The sequence below is a fragment of the Physeter macrocephalus genome, chromosome 14 (assembly GCF_002837175.3).
Source record: "Physeter macrocephalus isolate SW-GA chromosome 14, ASM283717v5, whole genome shotgun sequence".
Classification (NCBI taxonomy): Eukaryota; Metazoa; Chordata; class Mammalia; order Artiodactyla; family Physeteridae; genus Physeter; species Physeter macrocephalus.
Genome location: NC_041227.1, coordinates 75,222,133 through 75,244,581, shown reverse-complemented (window position 1 = coordinate 75,244,581; position 22,449 = coordinate 75,222,133). Strand labels below are relative to the sequence as shown.

At 54.1% G+C, this 22,449-nt stretch overlaps 3 protein-coding genes across 7 annotated transcripts; 2 read left to right on the top strand and 1 right to left on the bottom strand.

Moving 5' to 3' along the window:
- The first annotated feature begins 7,466 nt into the window (after positions 1–7,466).
- Positions 7,467–10,155, top strand: COPS6 (COP9 signalosome subunit 6). 2 transcript variants are annotated; one of them, XM_007111865.3, is made up of 10 exons: positions 7,467–7,568; positions 7,771–7,896; positions 8,112–8,243; positions 8,557–8,645; positions 8,737–8,799; positions 9,141–9,188; positions 9,265–9,379; positions 9,470–9,562; positions 9,658–9,758; positions 9,898–10,155. In XM_007111865.3, exons 1-10 carry the CDS (start codon positions 7,502–7,504, stop codon positions 10,036–10,038), a joined length of 975 nt encoding a protein of 324 aa, XP_007111927.1. In that variant the 5' UTR covers positions 7,467–7,501; the 3' UTR covers positions 10,039–10,155. The 2 variants fall into 2 exon arrangements, with proteins under 2 accessions (XP_007111927.1, XP_007111926.1); XM_007111864.4 differs by having other exon boundaries at positions 7,478–7,568; positions 9,640–9,758.
- Positions 10,156–10,772: 617 nt separating this feature from the next.
- On the bottom strand, positions 10,773–18,218 carry MCM7 (minichromosome maintenance complex component 7). Of its 4 annotated transcripts, none has more exons than XM_007111866.4 (15): positions 18,071–18,218; positions 16,802–16,881; positions 16,332–16,496; positions 16,035–16,159; positions 15,781–15,961; positions 15,337–15,474; positions 14,898–15,047; positions 14,579–14,693; positions 14,357–14,488; positions 14,054–14,137; positions 13,376–13,769; positions 12,998–13,081; positions 12,208–12,376; positions 11,325–11,434; positions 10,773–11,139 (listed from the first exon to the last, which is right to left on the bottom strand). In XM_007111866.4, the coding sequence occupies exons 1-15, from the start codon at positions 18,099–18,101 to the stop codon at positions 10,938–10,940; spliced, it is 2,160 nt and encodes a 719-aa protein (XP_007111928.1). In that variant the 5' UTR covers positions 18,102–18,218; the 3' UTR covers positions 10,773–10,937. The 4 variants fall into 4 exon arrangements, with proteins under 4 accessions (XP_007111928.1, XP_028355323.1, XP_054946615.1 ...); XM_028499522.2 differs by lacking the exon at positions 18,071–18,218 and adding an exon at positions 17,525–17,542; XM_055090640.1 differs by lacking the exon at positions 18,071–18,218 and adding an exon at positions 17,502–17,508.
- A 190-nt stretch (positions 18,219–18,408) lies between these two features.
- On the top strand, positions 18,409–22,434 carry AP4M1 (adaptor related protein complex 4 subunit mu 1). Its single transcript, XM_007111868.4, has 15 exons — positions 18,409–18,575; positions 18,677–18,765; positions 19,142–19,248; positions 19,327–19,423; positions 19,554–19,664; positions 19,742–19,822; positions 20,037–20,099; positions 20,198–20,264; positions 20,368–20,421; positions 20,552–20,658; positions 20,760–20,854; positions 21,200–21,244; positions 21,477–21,527; positions 21,662–21,773; positions 21,945–22,434. Exons 1-15 carry the CDS (start codon positions 18,518–18,520, stop codon positions 22,167–22,169), a joined length of 1,362 nt encoding a protein of 453 aa, XP_007111930.1. The 5' UTR covers positions 18,409–18,517; the 3' UTR covers positions 22,170–22,434.
- Positions 22,435–22,449: the final 15 nt, after the last annotated feature.

Below are 22,449 nucleotides of genomic sequence, written 5' to 3'. Positions count from 1 at the left end.
CGCTTCCCTTGCAGGGGGCACAGGTTCGAACCCTCTGGGAACTAAGATCCTGCATGCCCCGGTGGCTTGGAAAAAAAAAAAAAAAAATTCAAATTAAAAATAAATAAATAAAAATAAAATGCTGCTTCTTTAAAAAAAATACAGGGGGAGGGAGCAGGCTTGACGCTCTGGAGAGGGACACACAGGACGTCTGGATGTCCTATTCCAGCTCTGTGTGTGTGTGAGCATTCTTAGGGGATCTACCTGGACCCCAGACTGAGTTAGAGGGGCAGTCTAGTTAGTTTTTAGTGGTTATTGGAAACGGATGCATGAAATACAGGGGGAGGGAGCAGGCTTGACGCTCTGGAGAGGGACAGACAGGACGTCTGGATGTCCTATTCCAGCTCTGTGTGTGTGTGAGCATTCTTAGGGGATCTACCTGGACCCCAGACTGAGTTAGAGGGGCAGTCTAGTTAGTTTTGGAAACGGATGCATGATTCTATAGGTCTCTTTCACCTTTACATCAAGTGCCCTAAGATTCTGTACGGGGATGGCATTCTTCACATCCCCGGAATAAGAGAGGCCCCTTAATCCTGTCTTTTGGTCACAACTGCTGTGCTAATCCCGTTGGCTCACCACTTTACACCGCACAGCCCAGGGCAACAGCGGCTCTGGGGCGTCCAGCTGTAAGCGTTTCCTGCTCAGTAACTGGAAGTTCCTGGCCTCAGGGAGGCGTTAGCGCTGCAGTCCGGTGCTTCATCGCGCGTGTAATTTAGCCTCTCCAGACTAACTCGTGCAAAGTAGGGGAAGGAGGGTGATGAAGGGCCCCGGACAGCACGCAGAATCTGAAGGCAGGATCCGTCTCGGAGTTGGGAACTCAAGGAACTTTAAGGGAAGCAGGCAGTCCCTAAGCGATCTGACCCAGCTTCCTCCTCTGTGGGTCGATTCCATTCTCCTCTCTACAAGCCCACTCCGCTTACTCATGCGCATGCGCACAGGACCCCAGGATTGGCGGCTCAGCCACCCTTTCTTGTCCGTACTGAAGGCTTCTCTGAGGCCAGAGGAAGGGAGATAATGCGCTTTTACATCCAGGAGTGGGTCCCATTGGTGGCCACAGGACAGGAAGCCCTCTGTTGGGAGGTCAGCTCACTTGTCAGTTATTTTCAGCTGTGGCAAAAATTCATATGGGTTTTTTTGCAAATGAAGTTTTCAATTTTGGATAAGTAGCCAGATTCCCTGGATGGCACATGCTATGAACGGCTATGGCCGGGCTGGAGCCCAGAGTCTGTCTGCTTCCTGTGCGTGGAGGGCGGGCGTCCTGCACCCGCGCCCGGCAGGTCATATCCCAGTGGCCGCCACACTTGACTGCGGCCCTTGCGTTTATCTCCACGGGCCGCTGCTTGTTCCAGTAAGGCCTGCCTGTGTCCCTCGAGTCGTGACTGGCTCCCGCAAGATGTTCAGATGAAACTCCAGGTAAGATTCATCCTCTGAAACTACAGGTGAGGAGATGGAGAGAGATGTATATACCCGCTAGTATTGTTAGAGATCAGGAAGTCGACGTAAGTCGTACCAAAGAGCCTTTATTTCCTGGTAAGCAGGAGGTAGGGTGAGAGTGGAGGGGTCAGGGTTGAGGAAGAAGGGGCTTCCAACCAGGTGCCCAGCCTGGGTGCCTGGGACGAGTTACAGGTGAGCAGAGACTCCTCGGCACTTGGATGGCCAGCAGGCTGCGTGGTTTTAGGGTGGCGTCGTCGGAAACAGGGAGAAGGAGGTTGGTATATGGGAGATTTCATAGAGGTAAAACCAAGAGCGCTTGGCAACGGATTAAACGCCCAGAACGAGGGACCCAGAGGACTAGAAGAGATGATAATTTTTTGACCTTCACGGCATTGGGATCCACTCAGAGTCTACTAGTTCTTGCAACATTGAATACTAGTCTCTCTCTTTTTCTGGATTGTAACTCCCAGGGGAGAGACATGTGGGCAAATTTATCTTAGTTACCCCCACAGAGCCTCAGTCAATTAGAAAATTAATGATGCTTTATTTCTAGATTAAACTCTTCTGGCCACCTCCAGGCCTGAATGAAGGGCGAATGTGTATCCTCTCTTGGCTTATCTTCCTGGATAAAGAGCCCAGTGGTGTGTGTGTGGGGGGGGGGGTGTGGGTGTGGGTGTGTGGTGGGTGTGGGGTTCCTGGGGCAGGGCGGAGGAAGTGCCCAGGAGATGTGGCCTGCCCACAGCTGACTAGCCCGTTGTGTGTTCCAGGAACGTACTCGAGGCTGGCACCATAGGATTCTATGAACTGAAGCTGGCCAGCTCGTCCTCTCTTCCCGCCACATGGGGGGCTGCCATAAGTGAGCCAGGGGGCCTGTGCAGCCTCAGGCCAATAACAAGGCCACTTGTTTTCATCAACGTGGGTTTGGAGGGGGCAGTCATGGTGGCCTTGTGAGTCATCGCCCCTCTGTGCAAGGCAAGGGTGTCCGGACAGGTCACCTTTCAGGCCACGGGCTTATGCCAGTGCTGCCTAAGCCAGTGGCCTATCTGCTGGGCTGGGCTCACAACCCAGCCGCAGTACCTGGCTCCTGGTAGTAAGGTCAGGGTGTTAGGCACAGGGGTGGGCAAGGTCCTAAGGACTTCAGGGTGAAATGCGACAACACGCATGGGTGCAGAAGAAAGGGGCCCCCTGGGCTGGGGCATTTACAGGAGGCCAGGAGGTACCAACCCTCCATGCAAGGGAAGGGACAGCAGTGAATCGTGGGTGCTGACCCTGGAGTGCGAGGCCCGAGAAGCAGAAGGCTGAGGGTTCAGCTTCCCCTCTGCCGCCTCCACCGTGCCCTGCAGCCTCAGCTGGAGGATTAGTGGGGTCTGCTGCTGGTGGTTATTGTTGCCCCTGGCAAACGGGTTAGATTCCTTGGTCCTTGTTCCTGTAGGGGAAGAGGTGTCTGAATTCAACTGATGCTTCTGCGCCTGTACACGTAGCAGGAATTGATGGCTTACACGCTTGCACTTTTCCAGTCCCTTAAGTGTTAGAGGGGATTTTCCCATTCACGGACTGCTGTATGTAGAGGGTGACAGTGGAACACGGAGATCACTCCCCAACCCTCCTTCCTTCCACCTCCGATGGTCCAACAGAAACAATAAAGACTGTGAAGCAAGAAAGGGAAATCACAGCTTTTCTTAAAAACGGGGTTGCTGCCTGTGCTCTCAGAGAGGCCCCTCTCACTGCAACAGCGCCACCTGCTGACACAGCCACAAGGTACCTCTGCCACTGAAGAACTCCAGACCCAGGAGGCTTTGTAGCTCTCCAGCCCGATACCCCATTCTGGGATGAGTCAAGTCGAACCTGACAGTTAACAAGACGGGAAGAGCCTAAAAGGCCTCGCTAGTCAAATAGAAATGGTATATTTAAAAGCGCAGTCAGCCTGGCCCTTGAGGGATTTTACATGAAAAAGTGGCAGCTACTGCCTTGGGAGAAACCACCTGAAACAAGGTCCTGAATCTGGGGCCCTCAAGTGTCACAGCTTCCCCTAAATGCCCGGCCTTAGTTCACTGATGACTTAGCCAAGGTGAAAGCTGATGGGTGCATTGGGTGGCCACTGCCATCCAGCTAGCTTCATGGCCAGCTACGTAAAACCGAAAGTGGATGTCACCATGGGCAGAAGTCGAGGCCATTCTCATCCTGAGTCTGGCCAGCACTCCCCTTGATGAACCTTGTTACATTTTACTGACTTGGGCTGCTAGCCAATGGCCTGGCTGCTTGCCTCGCTTGGAAGATGACAGATATGGAGAATTAAAGACACACCCTTGGGGCGGTAAACTATGGAATCACACCTTGGTCCTATCTGACAGATGGGTCATTCATGTGGATGCCAGAGTGGGGCCCTGGTCTCTGATAAGACTCCCTGGCTGTTGATCAAGCCTGCACCGCCCAGAAGCTCCCTCCTGTTCCTGGTAAATTGACTCCATCGAACCTTTAACACCTGCTATGGGCTCTTTTGATGCTGGTGTCCCTGTTCCAGTCCAGTCGGCTGACTCAGGCCACATCATTATAGCCCTTGAAAGTGTGTCATGTTTTAGGCTTTGCAGATCCTCTACAGTCTGATATTGATGCACCTTGTGTTACAAAAGCCACTCACCGGGGGCCAATAGTCAAGGTGTTGGATGGACATTCCACACTCCCTACCACCCACAGCATCTGGGTACCAAGCACTGGAATGACCTCTTTCAAGTCAGCTCTACTTCCCTCACTTCTTTCTGGTCCACACACTGTAGTAAGGCAGCCTGGTCACTGAATGTGACTGTCCCTTCTTGGTTGGCCATCTCTTGGATAATGATCGGGATGAAAGGGATGGGGGGCTTTCTAGACTTATTTTGAAAATCAAAGAGTCTGCCCTGACCACTTGTTGGTATGGCATTTTTTTCCCTTTCCCCTAATAGCTACCCTAGGCCAGCCTGGCTGGTAGACTCTCTTGAGTACAGCCCAGCCAAAAGGGAGCCTAGAGAATTCCAGCTTAATTCTGGCCCAGCCATCAGGATTCTCTTGTTGGACTGATGTGGTTCTAGATCATGTGACTGAGGACACTGCTCTCTCCAGCTCCCCTATAGTGGCTCACACTTGCTGTGGCAGGCTGGACAGTGGCCCCCAAGATTTCTGGGTCCTAATCCTTGGAACCTGTGAAGGGGATTTTGCAGATATGATTAAGTTAAGAATCTTCAGATGGGGAGATTATCCCGGATTATCCCAGTGGGCACTAAATGTAATCCCAAGTGTCCTTATAAGAGGGAGGTAGAGACAGATTTTACAACAGAGGGCAATACGGTAATGGGAATAGAAGGACAAAGAGAGAGATTTGAAGACGCTGCTAAAATACTGGATTTGAAGACGAGGAAGAAGCCATGAACTAAGAAATGTAAGGAATGCAGTTCTAGAAGCTGGAAAAGACATCAAAAGGGATTCTCCCCTAGAAGGAATGTGGCCCTGCAGACACTTTGGTTTCAGATCAGTGGAAACTATTTCAGACCTCTGACCCCCAGAACTGTAGGACAATAAATGTGTGATGTTTTAAGGCACGAAGTCTGTGGTAATTTATTTCAGCAACGATGGGAAACAAATACATGTACCACGGTGGCCAGAGTGATGGGTCTTTGTAAATTTTGTAAAAATGCCTCGTCACTCACACCTGACCCTTCTGAACAAAAGGTCTGGAAATAGGGGATAATTGGAGAAAAGGAGAAGCCATAGTTACTGGGATGTGACATCCACCACCATCCATAGTTACTTTTTCTTGTGATGAGAACTGTTAAGAGGTACTCTCGGGAATTCCCTGGTGGTCCAGTGGTTAGGACTCTGCGCTTTCACTGCCAGGGGCCCGGGTTCAATCCCTAGGCAGGGAACTAAGATCCCACAAGCTGCTCAGCGCGGCCAAAAAAAAAAAAAAAAAAAAAAAAAAAAAAAAAAAAAAATTAAAAAATAAAGGTGTACTCTCTTAGCAGCTTTCACATATGTGCCTCCTTTGCAGGCTCTCTGAGCAGACCCTCTGCCCTATTCCCCACCAGCCCAGTCACATCCACTCTGTGTGTGGAAGGAAAAGTTAACAAAACAACAAAATGATACAGTATGTTTAATTTTGTTGGAAGGGAAAAAAAGAACAGTGGGATAGCTGCTTTAACACCATCATTTCAACCTGAGGTTTTGATGGTAGTTCTTTTTTTTTTTTTTTTTTTAATTTATACTTTTGGCTGTGTTGGGTCTTCGGTGCTGCGTGTGGGCTTTCTCTAGTTGGGGCTACTCTTCGTCGTGGTGCGCAGGCTTCTCATTGAGGTGGCTTCGCTTGTTGCAGAGCATGGGCTCTCGAGGCACACCGGCTCAGTAGTTGTGGTGCAGGGGCTTAGTTGCTCCGCGGCATGTGGGATCTTCCTGGATCGGGGATCAAACCCGTGTCCCCTGCATTCGCAGGTGGATTCTTAACCACTGCGCCACCAGGGAAGTCCCTGATGGTAGTTTTTAAAAATACAATGCACTTTAAAGAAATGCTCAGTTGAGCTTACTTCCAAAGCATGTATAAACAACTGATTCAATTTCCAAGTCATCTTTAAATTTCACAATAACCACTGTTTTATGTGTTGTATAGTTATCTGAACAATATTTCAAAAGCATTTGAAACAACAAAAAGACAAAGGAATTCTCTAATGACTGAAACAGCAATGCAAACTAGCAACTTCAACACCAGAATAATTTTTTTTTGAGTCTTCAGTCTAGCTGAGAAGCATTATAGTCCTCAGAAGCTGCCTATTATTTAAGAGATACATGTTTCTGACCTCACTTTTCCTAAGAGAAGTGAGGTTTTCCCATAACCCTCTCAGTTGACGGGGAGGTTTTTCACTCGTTGGGGATTAAAACGAGAGAAACTCTTAACTTCCCTTTGGCCAGAAGACGTCTCTCCCTGCAGGATTTCTCAGGCCCCTTCCTTTGAGGGCTGCTTGCCCTTTAACTTCCCTTCACTAAGGCTCCATTTAGGAAAGATTGCTTAATTCACAGAAGGCACCATTATCACCAGAAAACATCTCCTGGGACCTGCTCGTTCTGGGCACGAGTAGGCTCCATAGGGTCAAGATACAGGTCTCTCTACCTGTTCTCTAAGAGCTAACACTTTGGGTTCAGTGCAGACATACACTAAAAGAGCCAGCGAAATTGTACGGGCAACAAGATGGAGTAAACGCAGTGTACACAACTTGCTTGGGTGCAGGGTTGGGGAGAGGGCTGGAGTAGGCCACGTTTGCCAGAGGTGAGTTTGGAAAGAATGATGGAGATGGAGGGTACAGGGAGGTTGGAAGAGGTTAGAAAACACTAGGGGGCGTTCCTAGTTCCCTAGGTAATACACAAGGAGGAAAGATAGGACGTGTGGATGGAGCCTCTCAAGACCAGGCTCCACCGCCAAAGCATTCACTCAAAAATCATTTAGATGCCCATGTGTCAGGTACAGTTTTGGTCACAGGGGTTACAGTGATGAAGGCGACAGAGGCCCTTAAGTGCGGGTGAGCGAGGCGTGTGAAAGGAACAGACGTGAGGGCCAGTGTGACTGAAGCACGGGGACCGAGAAGCAGAAAAGCAGAGGCCAGGGCCGGCTGGCAGGCAGGGGCCGGATCTTGCAGGGCTTTGCAGGCCGTGGTTAGAGGTTTGGGTTTTATTCTGAGGGCAGCAACGGGACGTTTCATTCATTCTGCAACAGCCTTAGGAACTAGGTAGTCTAATCCCACTTTTACTGACGAGGACGATCAGGGTGGGGTCAGGTAATTCGTTCAAGATCAGCTGAAGGCTAGAGGGGGTACGAAAACCTGCCGGCTCTCCGCACCCCAGGGCCGCCCGCGCCACCCCACCGAGGCTAGGCAAATACAGCCGGCGAAGCCCAGGTTCGGGGCATCCCCGCGCCACGGCGACATTGCGCATGCGCCTCTGCCTACGGAAGCCGGGAGGGAGGGAGGGAGGGAGGGAGGGGGCGGGGCCGACGCTGGCGGGCGCGGGGGAAATGGCGGCGGCGGCGCCTGCGGCGAACGGGACCGGAGGGAGCAGCGGGATGGAGGTGGATGCAGCAGGTAATGGGCCGCGCGGGAGCGGCTTCTGGAGACTTCCTTGGGGGCGCGTCAAGGCCGTCCTGGCCTGCCGGGAGAAGTCGCGGGGGGCGGGTCAAAAGCGAGCTCCCTGGGTTAACTTGCGGGAGGGATGTATGGCCCGACTCTGCCGTCTCCCACTCCCGTCTCCCGGGAGGACTCTCACCCCCTCTTCCTCCTCCCTTAGTCGTGCCCAGCGTGATGGCCTCCGGAGTGACTGGCAGCGTTTCAGTCGCTCTTCATCCCCTCGTCATTCTCAACATCTCAGATCATTGGATTCGCATGCGCTCGCAGGAGGGGCGGCCTATGCAGGGTGAGTGCTCGGCGTAATTCTCCAGCCTCCTCTCCTTGGTCGCCTCCCCCAAATGGTGGTCTTTCCCCTTCCTTTACTGAAGCCAGTTCCTCCTCCGCAGATCACCGTTTCCCTAATATTTGGTTCACACTGACCTCAGACCCTCAAACTATAATGATTAGGGAAGTTTGGGGTTTCCTTACCCTCACCTCTTATGTGTCCCTTCTCTCATCCAGTGATTGGGGCTCTGATCGGGAAGCAGGAGGGCCGAAATATCGAGGTGATGAACTCCTTTGAGCTGCTGTCCCACACCGTGGAAGAGAAGATTATCATTGACAAGGAATATTATTACACCAAGGAGGAGCAGTGTGAGAGGGGAATAGACGTGGGGGGAGGAGTGGGAGCGGGAAAAAAGCAGAGTGGGGAAGATGGAGAGGGTTGGGGAAAAAAATAAACAGTATAGGACGAGAACGGAGGGAAAGTGAAGAGAGAGTAGCTGAAGAGACCTTAGAAAAAGGACACATTCAGTTATTCCCTGCAAAGAAGGTAAGGAGAGAAGACTGAGATTAATTATTCTAAATTGAGCCAGCATGGGGAGGGGAGAAGCTGGTAAAAATACACCAGGAACTTCAAATTAAGGAAGGATGGTTTAAAGAAATACTCTGGCCCCTTCCTCTCCAGTTAAACAGGTATTCAAGGAGCTGGAGTTCCTCGGTTGGTATACCACAGGGGGGCCGCCTGACCCCTCCGACATCCACGTCCATAAGCAGGTATACACACACTTGTGCGTGCTGGGGCAGAGCCTAGAGGATGAGGGGAAGATGGGCCCTGACACTCGTGTGCATCCTCCCCCTCTTCCAGGTGTGCGAGATAATTGAGAGCCCTCTGTTTCTTAAGTTGAACCCTATGACCAAGCACACAGATGTGAGTAAAACTGACCCCGTGCCCACTTTGTCCTGCTTGTCCATCGCTATGGCCATCTTTCAGTCTCATCCCCTGCTGTCTTTAACTGTATGACATCTTTATTGAATTGAATCTCTCTTTTGCAGTTTACCAGCTGTGAGACTTTGGGTTAATCATTTAACCTCTAAAGTGCATTTTCCCCGTGTGTAAAATGGGGGTAATTCCTACTTCACTAGGTCCTTGGGAACATTAGATGAGAAAATGTAATGTGAAAGGGCCAAGCCCAAGTTTTTGGCACTTAACATATAGGTTCAGGTGTGTTTGATGTTAGTAAGAGCCGTTCTCCCATCTCTTCTTTACAGCTTCCCGTCAGCGTTTTTGAGTCTGTCATAGATATAATCAATGGAGAGGTAGGTAATGCCCTGCCCTTCAACCCTCAGATTCTGCTCCTGGCGTTTCCTCCTTCTGACTCTGTGTGCCCTGTAGGCCACAATGCTGTTTGCTGAGCTGACCTACACTCTGGCCACAGAAGAAGCCGAACGCATTGGTGTGGACCACGTGGCGCGAATGACAGCAACAGGCAGTGGAGAGAACTCCACTGGTAAGGGAGGCTGGAGGGGCTTCGTAAGTGGGGGGCGGAAGGTGTGGCCCCACTCCTTCTCCACCTTGGCCTGTCCCTGTCCCCCTGCAGTGGCTGAACACCTGATTGCACAGCACAGTGCCATCAAGATGCTGCACAGCCGCGTCAAGCTCATCTTGGAGTACGTCAAGGCCTCTGAAGCAGGTAAAACAGGTGTCTCCCTGGCACTTGAACCCCTTTTCCTCTCTCCTGGGGAAGCGACAGCATCCACAGTAACGCAGCCTCTGTTGTGCCTTTAGGAGAGGTCCCCTTTAACCACGAGATCCTGCGTGAGGCCTATGCTCTGTGTCACTGCCTCCCAGTGCTCAGCACAGACAAGTTCAAGACAGACTTTTACGATGTGAGTGTAAAGCCCAGGACAGGGAGGTGGGGCTCGCGCCGTCATTTCTGCACGCAGGACCTGGGACCTGGCTGTTCCCTGGGCATGCGGCGGGGCACCCAGAGCCCCTGGGGAACTGGCTCTTCCTGTTCCCTCGCAGCAATGCAATGACGTGGGGCTCATGGCCTACCTTGGCACCATCACCAAGACGTGCAACACCATGAACCAGTTCGTGAACAAGTTCAACGTCCTCTATGACCGACAAGGCATTGGCAGGCGGATGCGGGGGCTCTTCTTCTGATGAGAGCATACTTGAAAGGATGCAGCACAGGGGTCGGACAGCTGTTGAGAGGGTGCTACACTCCGTTTAGAGAAACCTGTTGCTAATAAAAGGGGAGCAGCCCCTCCGCACCCCTTCTAGTGGCTCTGTCCTCTCTCTTAGGTGCCACACTCTTGGATCTTAAAGCCTTGATCCTACAGGCTCGGTGGATGGCCGAGGGGGAGGTGTTTGTTTCTCAGTTACTGCAGCACCGTTTACCACAGGGAGATACGTGCCTGAACCCCAGAAGGCAGACGTACTCGTGTCCATACTTTGAGCCTACAGCTGTTGAGAGGGTGCTAGACCCCGTTTAGAGAAACCTGTTGCTAATAAACGGGGAGCAGCCCCTCCGCACCCCTTCTAGTGGCTCTGTCCTCTCTCTTAGGTGCCACACTCTTTCTTGGATCTTAAAGCCTTGATCCTACAGGCTCGGTGGATGGCCGAGGGGGAGGCGTTTGTTTCTCAGTTACTGCAGCACTGTTTACCACAGGGAGATACGTGCCTGAACCCCAGAAGGCAGACGTACTCGTGTCCATACTTTGAGCCTATAAACTGGAGTGGGGGTGGGAGGGGAGACCCAGTGCAGTCTCTGTATCAGTGCCTGGCAGGCAGAGCAGGAACTCCCCTGAGTAGACTTGTGAGTGGCTGGAGTAAGACAAACGTAAAGGGAAAAGATGATAGATAGATAGATAGGAATCTAGAAAACTCAGAATACCTTGTTTTAACAGAAGGCAGCAAATCTACAGACACTTTATTAGCAAAAAGAATGAGTAAAACAAGTGCAGCTTGGGCAAAAGAGGGGATCCTCCTTTCCCCTCAAGGGCATCTCTAGATCTTTAAAGGAAGGGGAATTAGGGCGATATGCAGAGTAGACAGCAGTGTCACACAAAAGTGACCCGTGTCCGGGCGGCATTGACCTGCCAGACGTTCAGCTCCTCGTACTCATCCAGGGCCGCCTGGAACTGAGCAGGTGTGAAGCCGCGAGACACGCAGCGCTGCTCCGCCTCGGAAAACCGGACACTTCGGCCCTCCGAGACCAACTCACGGACAGTGGCAAATATCACATCCGCTGGTCTCTGGGTCCTGGAGGAAACAAGCATGGGTGTGCAAGGTCAGGGTACAACAAGAACACCCAGTACCAACAGGACAGCAATGGTCAGGGTTAGAATTCTGAGGCCAACATCACAGAGGGATGCAGAAGCCACAGGATGCAGAAGCGACAAGAAGGTCAAGGTGCAACTCCTGACATCCTTCACGAAGCCACTCACCTGGCTGCCTGCCCCTTGTCACCCAGAAGTGAGTCCTTGGACATCTCCATTAGCCGTATGGCTTCATTCACATCCTCCTTCTCCACGGTGTCCACCATTCGCAGACGTGCCTAAGGGGAAGGTAGGGAGAGATGGGAACGGGAGGAGGGGGGTGGAACAAAGTCAGGGACCGCCCCCCCCAGCTCCAGCTTTAAGGTTGGGCAACCCATGTGTTCCTACTCACAAAGGAGTAGAGGCCCCTCCCCTCCCGCCAAGCATCCGCAGTGCGGGGCCGGCACTGTCAGACCGAGACAAGTGCAATGCCCAGGGCAGCGTCCAGCAATTGCCCAAGTCTCCGCCTCTCAACACTGGCCAGTCCCGGTGTTCAGCTGTCCTGTGAGGGAGACCAGACCCTTCTGAACTCCACTGGGCTCCCCACCACGACAGATGGAGCTTGGGGAGCTCAGCCAAGAAAGCAACTGGCAGAGAGGTAGTGTCCCTGGGGCTCGGGAAGTGCTAGCTCAGCAGTAGGTCAGGTAATCACACTACCTGCACGAACAGCACTTTGGAGCCCCGAGGACTAAGGTCCAAGATGTGAGGACAGAAATGAAGGTTCCTAGCACAGGATCTAGGACACAGGGAGTGAAGTTTACCCATCCACACCCTTGGTGAGGTCGGAGAAGCAGGGAGAAGGCCTTTCCCTCCAGGGACGCTGGGCGTGCCCTGCTGGAGCAGCAAGTACCCACAGTGCGGTAGCACGGAGAGGACCACTATCTGCACTGTCAGCACTTTAGCCCCGGCAGGGCCTGAGCAGAGGGGGAGGCAGCGAGAGGGGCCACGTTAAGGCAGGCTGCCCACTAGAGCCCAACTGGGCCATCCTCCAGCAGGACAGACTGGCACTCACCAGAGCAGTGGACAGTCGCAGAATAGCCAGCAGAGTCCGGGCGGAAGTAAAGGTGGCGTCCTTACTGGCCCAAGCCTCTCGCCTCATCTCCACGTACGCTGCTGTGATGTAGTCGGCCAGAGACTCTGGCACCGTGGGCTGCTTCTCCCGGCACATAGCTATGTAACGTCTGTGGGAAAGCAGGAGAGGGGGGTGCAAAGAGTATGCTTTTTCTGCACTGAGTTTTCCATTTAAGAAAACTTTGGGGGGGGGGTACTTTTAAGTAGGAAAAACAAAAATAAGTAGGAAAAACAAAATCAGCAGATGAGTATTTGCTTGCTTAAGTATCACTGATGGATTTCTCCAAATGCTGCATTTCAAGTTATTCCCAAATTTTTAGGAAAACGGCCTTTACATGAATATGATAAATCCCACCTGTCTTAGACACGGTTTTGTTAACTTCAAGAGGATAGGTAAAAGGAGGAAAAACTTGAGGAATCCCTGGGAGCCCCTGGACAGACTCCATGGAGAGAATAGTGCCATCAAGGATCTGTGCAGCAGGATGCAGCTTTGCCAAAAATCTGAACCTGTCTCAACCCTGAGATGGACAGGTGGTGGAAGTAGCATGAAAGGCAGGTTCTGCGTCATGGTCTCCCATGGCCAGGCTGGGGGGACCTAGACTCACTGTTCTTAGACCCAGGACATATGGTGGAGGAGGAGTGAAAGCTTTTCAAGAGACGCACACCCAGGTCAAGACACTGCCCCCCACGGCACCTGGGCAAGTACACCAGTCCTCGCCCAGCTCTCCTACCTCATAAGCTTCATGTCCAAAGGTTCAAACTGGGCGGGGGGCTGCCGGCTGTGCTGGTGCACATAGGTGATGTGCTGGGCCAACCTGGGAAGAGGGGAGGCAAGTAGGAACCCTGTCTCTTTGGTGCTACACGTCACACCCGAACTCTACATCTTGGCCCCTCAGCTCTCCACCTCACAGCCTGGCAGGGACAAACTTTCCCATTAAAGTCCATCAACATTTCAACCCTGACCCACTCTAACAACTGTCGACCAGCCCCTGCTGTATGAGGGAAAGGTTCTGCAGTTTCCACGAGCGGACGATGAGTTTTCCAATTTCTCCTCCCTCTCCAGAGATTGTTACTAAGGGGCGTCTCCTTGAGTGCTGAGCTGCGTTCACCTCAGGTCATTGTCTCGGTCGGGCCGGTCCTGGATCAGCCAGAGGAGGTCAAATCTGGAGAGCAGCGCAGCAGGAAGCTGTATGTTCTGCTCCAGGCTGCGGCGAGGGTTGTAGCGCCCATAGGCAGGGTTGGCGGCAGCCAGGATGGAGCAGCGGGCATTGAGTGTTGTGAGAATGCCTGCCTTGGCAATGGAGATGGTTTGCTGCTCCATGACCTCGTGGATGGCCGTGCGGTCAGCCTCCGCCATCTTGTCAAACTCATCAATGCAGCACACACCCTGGTCAGCCAGCACGAGGGCGCCACCCTCCAAGGTCAGCTCTCCACTCATGGAGTCTCTCAGCACAGCTGCTGTGAGCCCCACTCCGGAGGAGCCGCGGCCTGTCGTGTACTGGCCTGAACAAAAGGGCCAGGGAGAAAGAAAATAGACGTGTTTAGGAAAAGCGAAGAGAACAAGGGAGCAACAACGGGGCAAAGGACGGAAGAAACAAGGCTAGTGAGGCAAGGCCTGTACTGAACTGCTCTGACCCAGCCAGGCCTTCCCAAGGCAGCTGCAGGTCTGTGGGTGGTGGCGCTGACCCAATCTCCATCCCCCAACGCTCCCAGAAGAGAACAAACACGGAAGCGTGGTGGTCCTACTCCTGTCCTCAGTTTGCCTCTCCCAGGGTCTGACTACTCACTGCGGGGGGCCAGGCGGTCAATGTAAGACAGGAGCTGAGACTTGGCCACACCAGGATCCCCCATCAGGCAGATGTTGATGTTGCCTGGAGGAAGGGAAGGAAGTCCCTGAATGACTATTCCTTCAATGCAAGGTGTCCAAACACAGAGCAAAGTGCTTTCGAGATCTGCCCCCATCATGCCCAGCACCATTTCTTTTCATCTCACCCCATGCCCATGAAGCCAAGACGCCTGCTCTTTTGTTCTATGACCTATGGGACACTGGCCCTGGTCACCCATCCCTTCTTCCTGAACGCTGCACTCACCCCTGATCTTCATGCCTCGAGGAGACTGGTCCACCCCTCCCACCAGCAGGAGCAGCAGCGCCTTCTTCACGTCTTCGTGCCCATAGATCTCTGGGGCGATGGAGGCTGCCAGCTTTTCATAGAAATCCTCCTCTGTGAGAAAGGGAAAAGTAAGGGTGTTTTCTGCGGGATGAAAAGTGCTCAGATGACACTCACATTCCCAGGCCTTCCCCGAGCCCTCACCTGCAATTTGCCTCAGCTCCTCCCTGCTGAGTTCTCCTGCCCCAGACTCATCATCCTCACTCTTACTCATCTTCACAATCCGATGGGCTTCCAGGTAAGTTTCCGAGAGTAAACCCTTGGGCAGGAAGATGCCAAGGTATGAATGAAGTTCTTTAACTTGCCCATCCACGTGATTCCCTCAGGAGTTCCCGACAAAACCTTTCGTTCTGCTTTGCTTGGTGTTCTGCTATTGACACTTTTCTCTGTGGGGCTGGATAAGAATAAGGGGATGAGGAGAAAAAGGGAAAACCACCTCCTCATTTTAAACTCCCTTTCTCACCTGGACCATCTGCCGGAACCCAGCACGCAGGACTGGCAAGAAGATACCGGTGACGCTGACGTGGTCCCCGGGCTGGGCAATCCTTGTGTTCTCTCCTTCTACCAGCACCGTGATGCTGCGAGGGATGTGTCCCACGGGCACTTGGTCGCTCTGGGGGAGAACGGTACGTGAGGCCTCCAAGGACTAACCTCCCCTCCCCAGGCACACCGCTCTTCCGCTTCCTGGCCTGCTCAGCCTCACGGAAGCCGACCAGAGGGAAGCTGAGCTCTCCTTTACCTCTTCCCAACTCAATCAGAAAGTTCCAGTTAAACCTCCCTGCTGCTCTTGATGACTTCTCTGCCTCAGCTCCTCCCTCTCTGGTTCTACTTTCTTCCTTCTACTCCAGTGGACTCCCAAGCTCCACCTTCCCTGGGTCCTGGAACACACACCCCAAACTCACATGTTCTTGCATCTTCATCTCCTGGAATTTGATGAACTTGGAGCCACGTGTCTGTAGATACAGCCGCCCTCCTGAGCGGTTGGTCTGGCACTCCTGGCTCGGGCACATGATCAGAGGCATGAAAGTGGGAGACTGGATCTAGGATGCAAAAAAAGAAGCACCAAAGGGAATCATAAGGAAAGGAGCCCCTTAGAGTCAGTTACTCGAATCACGTTCCTCTTTGTCGCAAAAACCATGGAACTTTCGAGAATGTCTTAAGTTATTCCTGATGGATATCAACAGACACAAAAAACACAGAATGTATAGAAAGACCACTCCACGCTACAAAGAAAATAAAAAGTGAACACACCAGCATGTTTTACAATAATCAGAGGAAATAACAAGTGAACATCAGGAGACAAAACTAATTCTTACAAAAGTCACTGTTCGTTGCTTCATACGTACCGGCTGATAGGTCTCTGCCCCACACTGGTCACAAGTGTAAGTGGCCACCACCATCCTGGGTTTGACTTCAGAGACGCGAGTGACGATTCCACGCACTGTTACCAATTTCCCCACAGAGTCAGCCCGTACTTCCCGGATCACGCGAGGCTTGTTACTACTGGGGCCTTGAAAATACAGCTCACTGAGGGGAAAAATCGTCGTTAGCAAGGCTCTGGGGATCAAACCCCACACCCTTCCCCACCGAGACCACTCACAATCTGCGCATGAGCTCAGGAGGGTACTGGTTCTGCGGGCTCCGGGCTGCCCCAGGGTCCCGGCTCCGCTGCTCCATCATCAGCCGGTGCTCAATGTAAACGTCCAGAACATCTTTATTTACCACCTAAGGGAAAACAAAGGGAAATAGGAAAAAATCAGGATGGTGAGAGGAGAGCGCATAAAGGGGGCCAGGCAGAAATCACCGCCCCCTTTCTGCCAGCTTGGAAAGCCAGCTTTCTGCCCCCCAAGAACCTTCTCGAAAAAAACCCAAGTTCCATGCCCTGCATTTTTCTCACCTCCCTCTCCTTGTACTGAGGCAGCAGCTCTTGTACAGCATCAGCGAAGAGCCTGGCATAGCGCTTGGTGTTCTCACAAATTGAATCCACCAGCTCAGGGTCATCCTCAGCTACATCATCTAGGTCTATGTACACTGCCACTTGCTCCCGATGAGCCAAGCGAACCTGGGGCGGGGAGGAGATACCCACGGGGCCAAATTTACCTTACCAGTGTTGACAAGCAAAAATCTGTCACCACAAGCTCAGCACACAGGTCCCAGGCCCCACGTGGGAGAAACAGCAGTGTGAGACAGAACAAGACTCACTTCCCAGCCCCGCTAACCCCTGAAAATACCGTAATTATCGTGAATCGAGTGATACACAGGTATCAGGTATGGGGCTAAGCCGGTCACTTACACAAAAATGCATTTGCTAATAGCTGTTATAGCTCAAGTCACCGCCCCATTCCCTCTACCCAACCTTAAACTTACCAACTGGTTCCCATACTTGAACTGCTTCTTGCCAAATTCATCATCCTGGTAAAACTCTTGTAGGAACTTCTTCACCTTTTCTATAAAGAAAACGTAAAACCATAAGAATCAACCTTTCTTCAGATACCTTACTGCAAAACCCGTCTGAGAGAAATCTAAGAAACCTCCATTTAAAATGAGATCGATTAACTCATCAATCGAAACAACATACAAATAAGCCTACCTAATTCTCCCCAAACAGGGCAGAACTCTTTTTCACAAGCCTGTTTTGGCCTAGGGAAGAAAAAGTGGCCCCGGGCAGTTTAGAGTTATTAACGGATACCCTCCCCGCAGGGGAATTCCACTCTCTGCCTTAGTTAGAAATCTCAGTACCGTTTCCTAAGGGCCTCCCACAGCCGGCAACACACTCAGGTCTCAAGGTTCTCAGCGTTTCTTCTACGCGTTTTATTCTCCTTTTCTTTCGGTCCCTAAACCGCTGCTCTCACTGGGATCTCCGCAACCAGACCCGTCCTCCGCCCCACCCCCTCTCCCGCCACGGCTTCCGCTCTTAGTAAACAAAGAAGCACATGGGCCCAGATGCCTCCGCCTCACAGCCCGGGATTCCTCCGCCCAGGGCGGGAGCCCGTCCGGCGATTGGCCGGCTCGTCGAGGGCCACACCGTCCCACCCCACCACTTCCTCCCTCTGCCTCTGATAAGCACCCCTATTCCAGGCAGGCGCCCACCCTCAGCAGCTCTCTCCGAGGCCACCGCGCGGAAGGACACTTGTTTACACACGACACTCCTTCCAGCAGCGTCGCGCAACTTCCGCCCGCCTTCACTTCCGCTTGGAGGTGGGCCTAACGCGGCCAATCCCGGAGCGCAGCGGCCGGCCTGCCCGCCCCCCGGGCTTCGGCGCGTCTCGGGCGCTCGGAGCGCCTAAGAGCGTGGAGGGAAGTGGGACTGGGGGTGGCCGACCCTGAACCTTTGACAGGGTCCCCTGAGGTCCTGGTCTCGCCTTGGCGCGACCCTTCCTTCTGGAACTTACAGCCGGGGTGTCCGCCCACCCACCACGACCCCTACTTCTTTCCCGTACGCGGCTACCAGCTTTCCCCCGACCTCGGCGCCCCGTGCGCATCCCAGGCACCGTGTGCCTCCAACCCGCCACCTCCCGACCCTGCTTCGGGCCTCGCGCGCCGAACCCGGCCCCCCGGAACCCCAGCTCACCCAAACAGGTGTTGACCAGGAAACTTCCCGCGCAGGACGCCCCTCCCACACTTGCAGACTCTCACCTTTCTCGAGCGCGTAGTCCTTAAGTGCCATTGCTGCCGGGGGCTGTGCGGCAGCAGTTGGCGGGCTCTGAGCTCTCACTCCCAGACAGCTAAAAACGTCCGCGCGGCGGACTGCGGCCGACCAACCGAAATTGGCGCGAAACGTCGCTCCCCACGTGACCAGCGCCGCTGAGTGCGGGCCAATCGGAGAAGATGCTCCCCGCCCCTCCCATTCGCCACGGGCCCCTGCCACGACCAATCAGCGGGCGAACCTGGGCTGAGTGACGGGGGAGCGGCGCGGGTGTTAGCAGGGAAAGGCTGGGCGAGGCTTGGGCGGGCGCCGGGTTTCCCGCGGTCGAAGGAGAATCGCTCTTAAAGGGCCAGCCCACTCCCGTCCTTTTGTTCCGGGGCCGCACGGCGGGGCAGGCCCAACCTTCGGTGTGTCCTGGTCTACTCTCCAGAGCGGCCATGATTTCCCAGTTCTTCATTCTGTCCTCCAAGGGGGACCCGCTCATCTACAAGGACTGTATCCTTGGCCAGCGGGGCCGGGGGGAGGGGTTGGGTGGGACTAGTGCCCCCGAGCCAGCCAGTGTCGCCAGCTCCTTAGCTGACCTTCCACCCGGTCAGTCCGCGGAGACAGCGGAGGCCGGGATGTGGCCGAGCTCTTCTACCGGAAGCTGACGGGACTGCCTGGAGACGAGTCTCCAGTTGTCATGGTAACCACTGGCGGGGGTGGGGTGGAGGGGATGCGCTTGGTGGGTCTGGGTGGGGGGCGCCTCCTCCCAGGGCTGTTTCCTTGAGAGCTTCCACTTGGGGGGTACATTCCTCTAAATAACATTATTGGAAGTTTATTGAGCGCTCACAATGCACCAGGCCCAACTCCCCGCACATCTCAATCCTCAGCCACTCTGGAGTAGGTACTATTATTAACTCCATTTACACATTAGGAAGCTGGGCCCTGGGGAGGTTTCGTATGTGCACAAGTCACGCTGCTAGCAAGTAGGGGAATCAGGATACCAGCCCAGGTCTCATGGGCCAGGAATCACCACAACTCTTTCTTGCTAATGCTTTTTCCCCCTGCCTCTGCCTCAGCACCACGATGACCGTCATTTTATTCACATCAGACACAGCGGCCTCTATTTGGTGGCCACGACTTCAGAAAACATTTCTCCCTTCAGCCTCCTAGAGCTGCTCTCCCGGTGAGGAGGGTGGGGCTGGGCACCCGGGCGTGGGGGTCAGAGAGGAGGAGGGTATGCACACTCTGTCCTGTTCTGCAGGCTAGCCACGCTCCTGGGTGATTACTGTGGCTCCCTGGGTGAGGGGACCATCTCCCGCAACGTGGCTCTGGTCTACGAACTTCTGGATGAAGTGCTGGTGAGGTCCAAGGATGTCCCTCCCTGTCCCCCATTCCCTGAAGATGCATCCCATGGTTGGGAGGCTGAGTCCATTCATTTTCACCCCTTCCCCCCCGACCACCCAAAGACTGCCCTTCCTTCGCCCATAGGACTATGGCTATGTACAGACCACATCCACGGAGATGCTGAGGAACTTCATCCAGACGGAGGCCGTGGTCAGCAAACCCTTCAGCCTCTTTGACCTCAGCAGCGTTGGCTTGGTCAGTCCGGGGACAGATTGAGGAGGGTCAGTGGGAAGTGTCATACGTGAGGATTGATTGCTTTGGATGATTTCCAGTTTGGGGCTGAGACACAACAGAGCAAAGTGGCCCCCAGCAGCGCAGCCAGCCGCCCGGTGCTGTCCAGCCGCCCTGACCAGGTGAGGGAGGGATTGATGGGTTCAGATCCTCTGATTTTTCTCGCAGCCCCCAGAGTCCAAGATCCCAGCATTCCTTTCCACCTCCCCTAGACGTGGATGATCCCTTTCCTTACCCGTGTCCCCACCCCAGGGCTCCAGCCTCCCCTGTCCTGTCCTTTCTGCCTGTCCACGTTAGAACACAGGCCGATCAACCCCCAAATCCCTCTTTCCTAAGAGCCAAAAGAATGAAGTGTTTCTGGATGTGGTCGAGAGATTGTCCGTCCTAATATCCTCTAACGTAAGTTTGGGCCCCCAGCCCTGCGGCTGAGGACAGGCGGCCTTTGGGAAGTGTGTTGGGGAGGTCGCGTCTGGGCATTGACCTCCTGTCGCTCTCAGGGCTCGCTGCTGAAGGTGGACGTGCAGGGAGAGATACGACTCAAGAGCTTTCTGCCCAGCGGCTCTGGTGAGCAGCCTGCAGGCTGGACCAGGGTGGGGTTTGGGACAGGCTCCTTGGTGGCATGTATGGGGTATTTGGCAGCTTCTTCTCCTGTTCTTTCCTCTGACAGAGATGCGTATCGGCTTGACGGAAGAGTTTTGTGTGGGGAAGTCAGAACTGAGAGGTGAGGAGAAAGTGGGTCTTTCTCTCCTGGGTCGTGGTCACTGTCAAAGGTTTCATGGAGGGAAGTTAGAGAGAGATCCCCACCCCTTCCCAAAATATGGGTTAGGAGAGGGATCTTTCTCTCTTTCCAGGTTATGGGCCAGGAATTCGGGTGGATGAGGTCTCATTTCACAGCTCGGTGCATCTGGATGAGTTTGAATCTCATCGAATCCTCCGCCTGCAGCCACCTCAGGGTGAGGTCAGGATCGGGCTGGCCTAGCATATTCCACCTACCCAGGGGAAGGGAGGCAGTTCAGGTGTGAGGAGACCAAACTCACCTCCGTTCCTCTCTGGTCTCAGCTGACGGTGATGAGGTATCAACTCTCAGATGACCTCCCCTCCCCGCTCCCCTTCCGGCTCTTTCCCTCCGTGCACTGGGACCGAGGCTCAGGCAGGTGAGACTGTTTCCCTGTTCTAGAACTTCTCTGGAGCCCAAGACAACCTGTGTACGCATATATGCGCGTGCGTGCACATATATACACGTATCTGTTTACCCCTCGGACTGGCTGTGAAGGAGCGGTGGTGGTGGTGATATCGGCTCCGAGTTAGTAAAGGCACCCTCCCCCACAAGTGGACCCAGCTCCGTAAATGTAATGGCTTGTGGAGTTGGGTGGATTTCAGCCCTTCTCTCTCCGTCTTGGGGTGAAATCCACACAGCCACACGTGGGGGCCCTGTGTGAGGGATGGTGAGATGACGGTAGGATAGGGCCTGAGTAATGGTGTTGTGCCCTCCCACCCAGGCTCCAGGTTTATCTGAAGTTACGATGTGACCTGCCCCCAAAGAGGTAAGTGGGGGTAGCCAAGCCTAGTCTGGCTACGTAGGGTAGGAGACAAGGCCAAGATACCTGCTGTTTCCTCCTTCAGGTGCGGCCACCAGCCTCAGAATCCAGCTTAGAGGCTCTAGAGTTTGGGAAGGGGGTGGGGTGGCCCTTATGCAGAACTCCAGTCGTGACAGTAATGAAGATGGGACACGTCACGACCTTCCTGGGGCTGACTCTGTTCCTTTTATCCTTGCAGCCAGGCTCTCAATGTCAGGCTGCACCTTCCCCTGCCACGGGGGGTGGTCAGGTGAGCGTGTGTGCACCGTGGGCCTGCGGGTGGGTTTACCAGCTTCTCCGGACAACAGGACGGCACCGGGGGAGGAGAGTGGGAGCTGTGGGATGGCAGGGGTTAACCCAGCACCTGTCCTCTCCCGACTCCAGCCTGTCTCAGGAGCTGAGCAGCCCAGAGCAGACGGCAGAGCTGGGGGAGGGAGCCCTTCGCTGGGACCTGCCTCGAGTGCAGGGAGGTTCTCAGCTCTCAGGCCTTTTCCAGGTATCAGCCGCTGAGTCTCGAAGGCCCTCTCCTCCCACCTCCCCTTTCAGCCCTGACCCGTAGCCTCCTAATGCGGTCGGTCCGCGCGGTCAGCTTCCTGGCCCCTTGGCTCCCCTGCCCTCCTTCCTATCGAGGCCTTCAGCACCCTCCTCCTGCCTCTGCCCCTCACAGATGGACGTCCCGGGCCACCCCGGGCCTCCCGGCCAAGGCCGCTCCACCACGGCTCCTCCTCTGGGGCTGGGCCCCGCCAGCCTCTCGTTTGAACTTCCCCGGCATACATGCTCTGGTCTCCAGGTTCGCTTCCTCAGGCTGGCATTCAGACCATGCGGCAACGCCAACCCCCACAAGTGGGTGCGACACCTAAGCCACAGCGACGCCTACGTCATTCGGATCTGAGGCTCCCAAACGAGGACACGGGTGGCAGAGGAGGTGATCTGTGCATCAGAAGGACGATGTTTCCTCTCCCAGCAGCCTGGCCTGTGGCTGTGGCTCTGGCTGGAAGAGTCCTGAGTCCTAGAGAGCAGGGGGGCTCTACGGGTTCGACCGCCCGTCCCGTGGGATCTGACCCAGGAAGGACTGAGGTGGATCACAATTTAAAAATCAAACTTTTATTCTGAGGAACTGACTGTACAATACACTGAAAGAGAAAGTCACGTGGGGGAAGCTGACTGCTGTT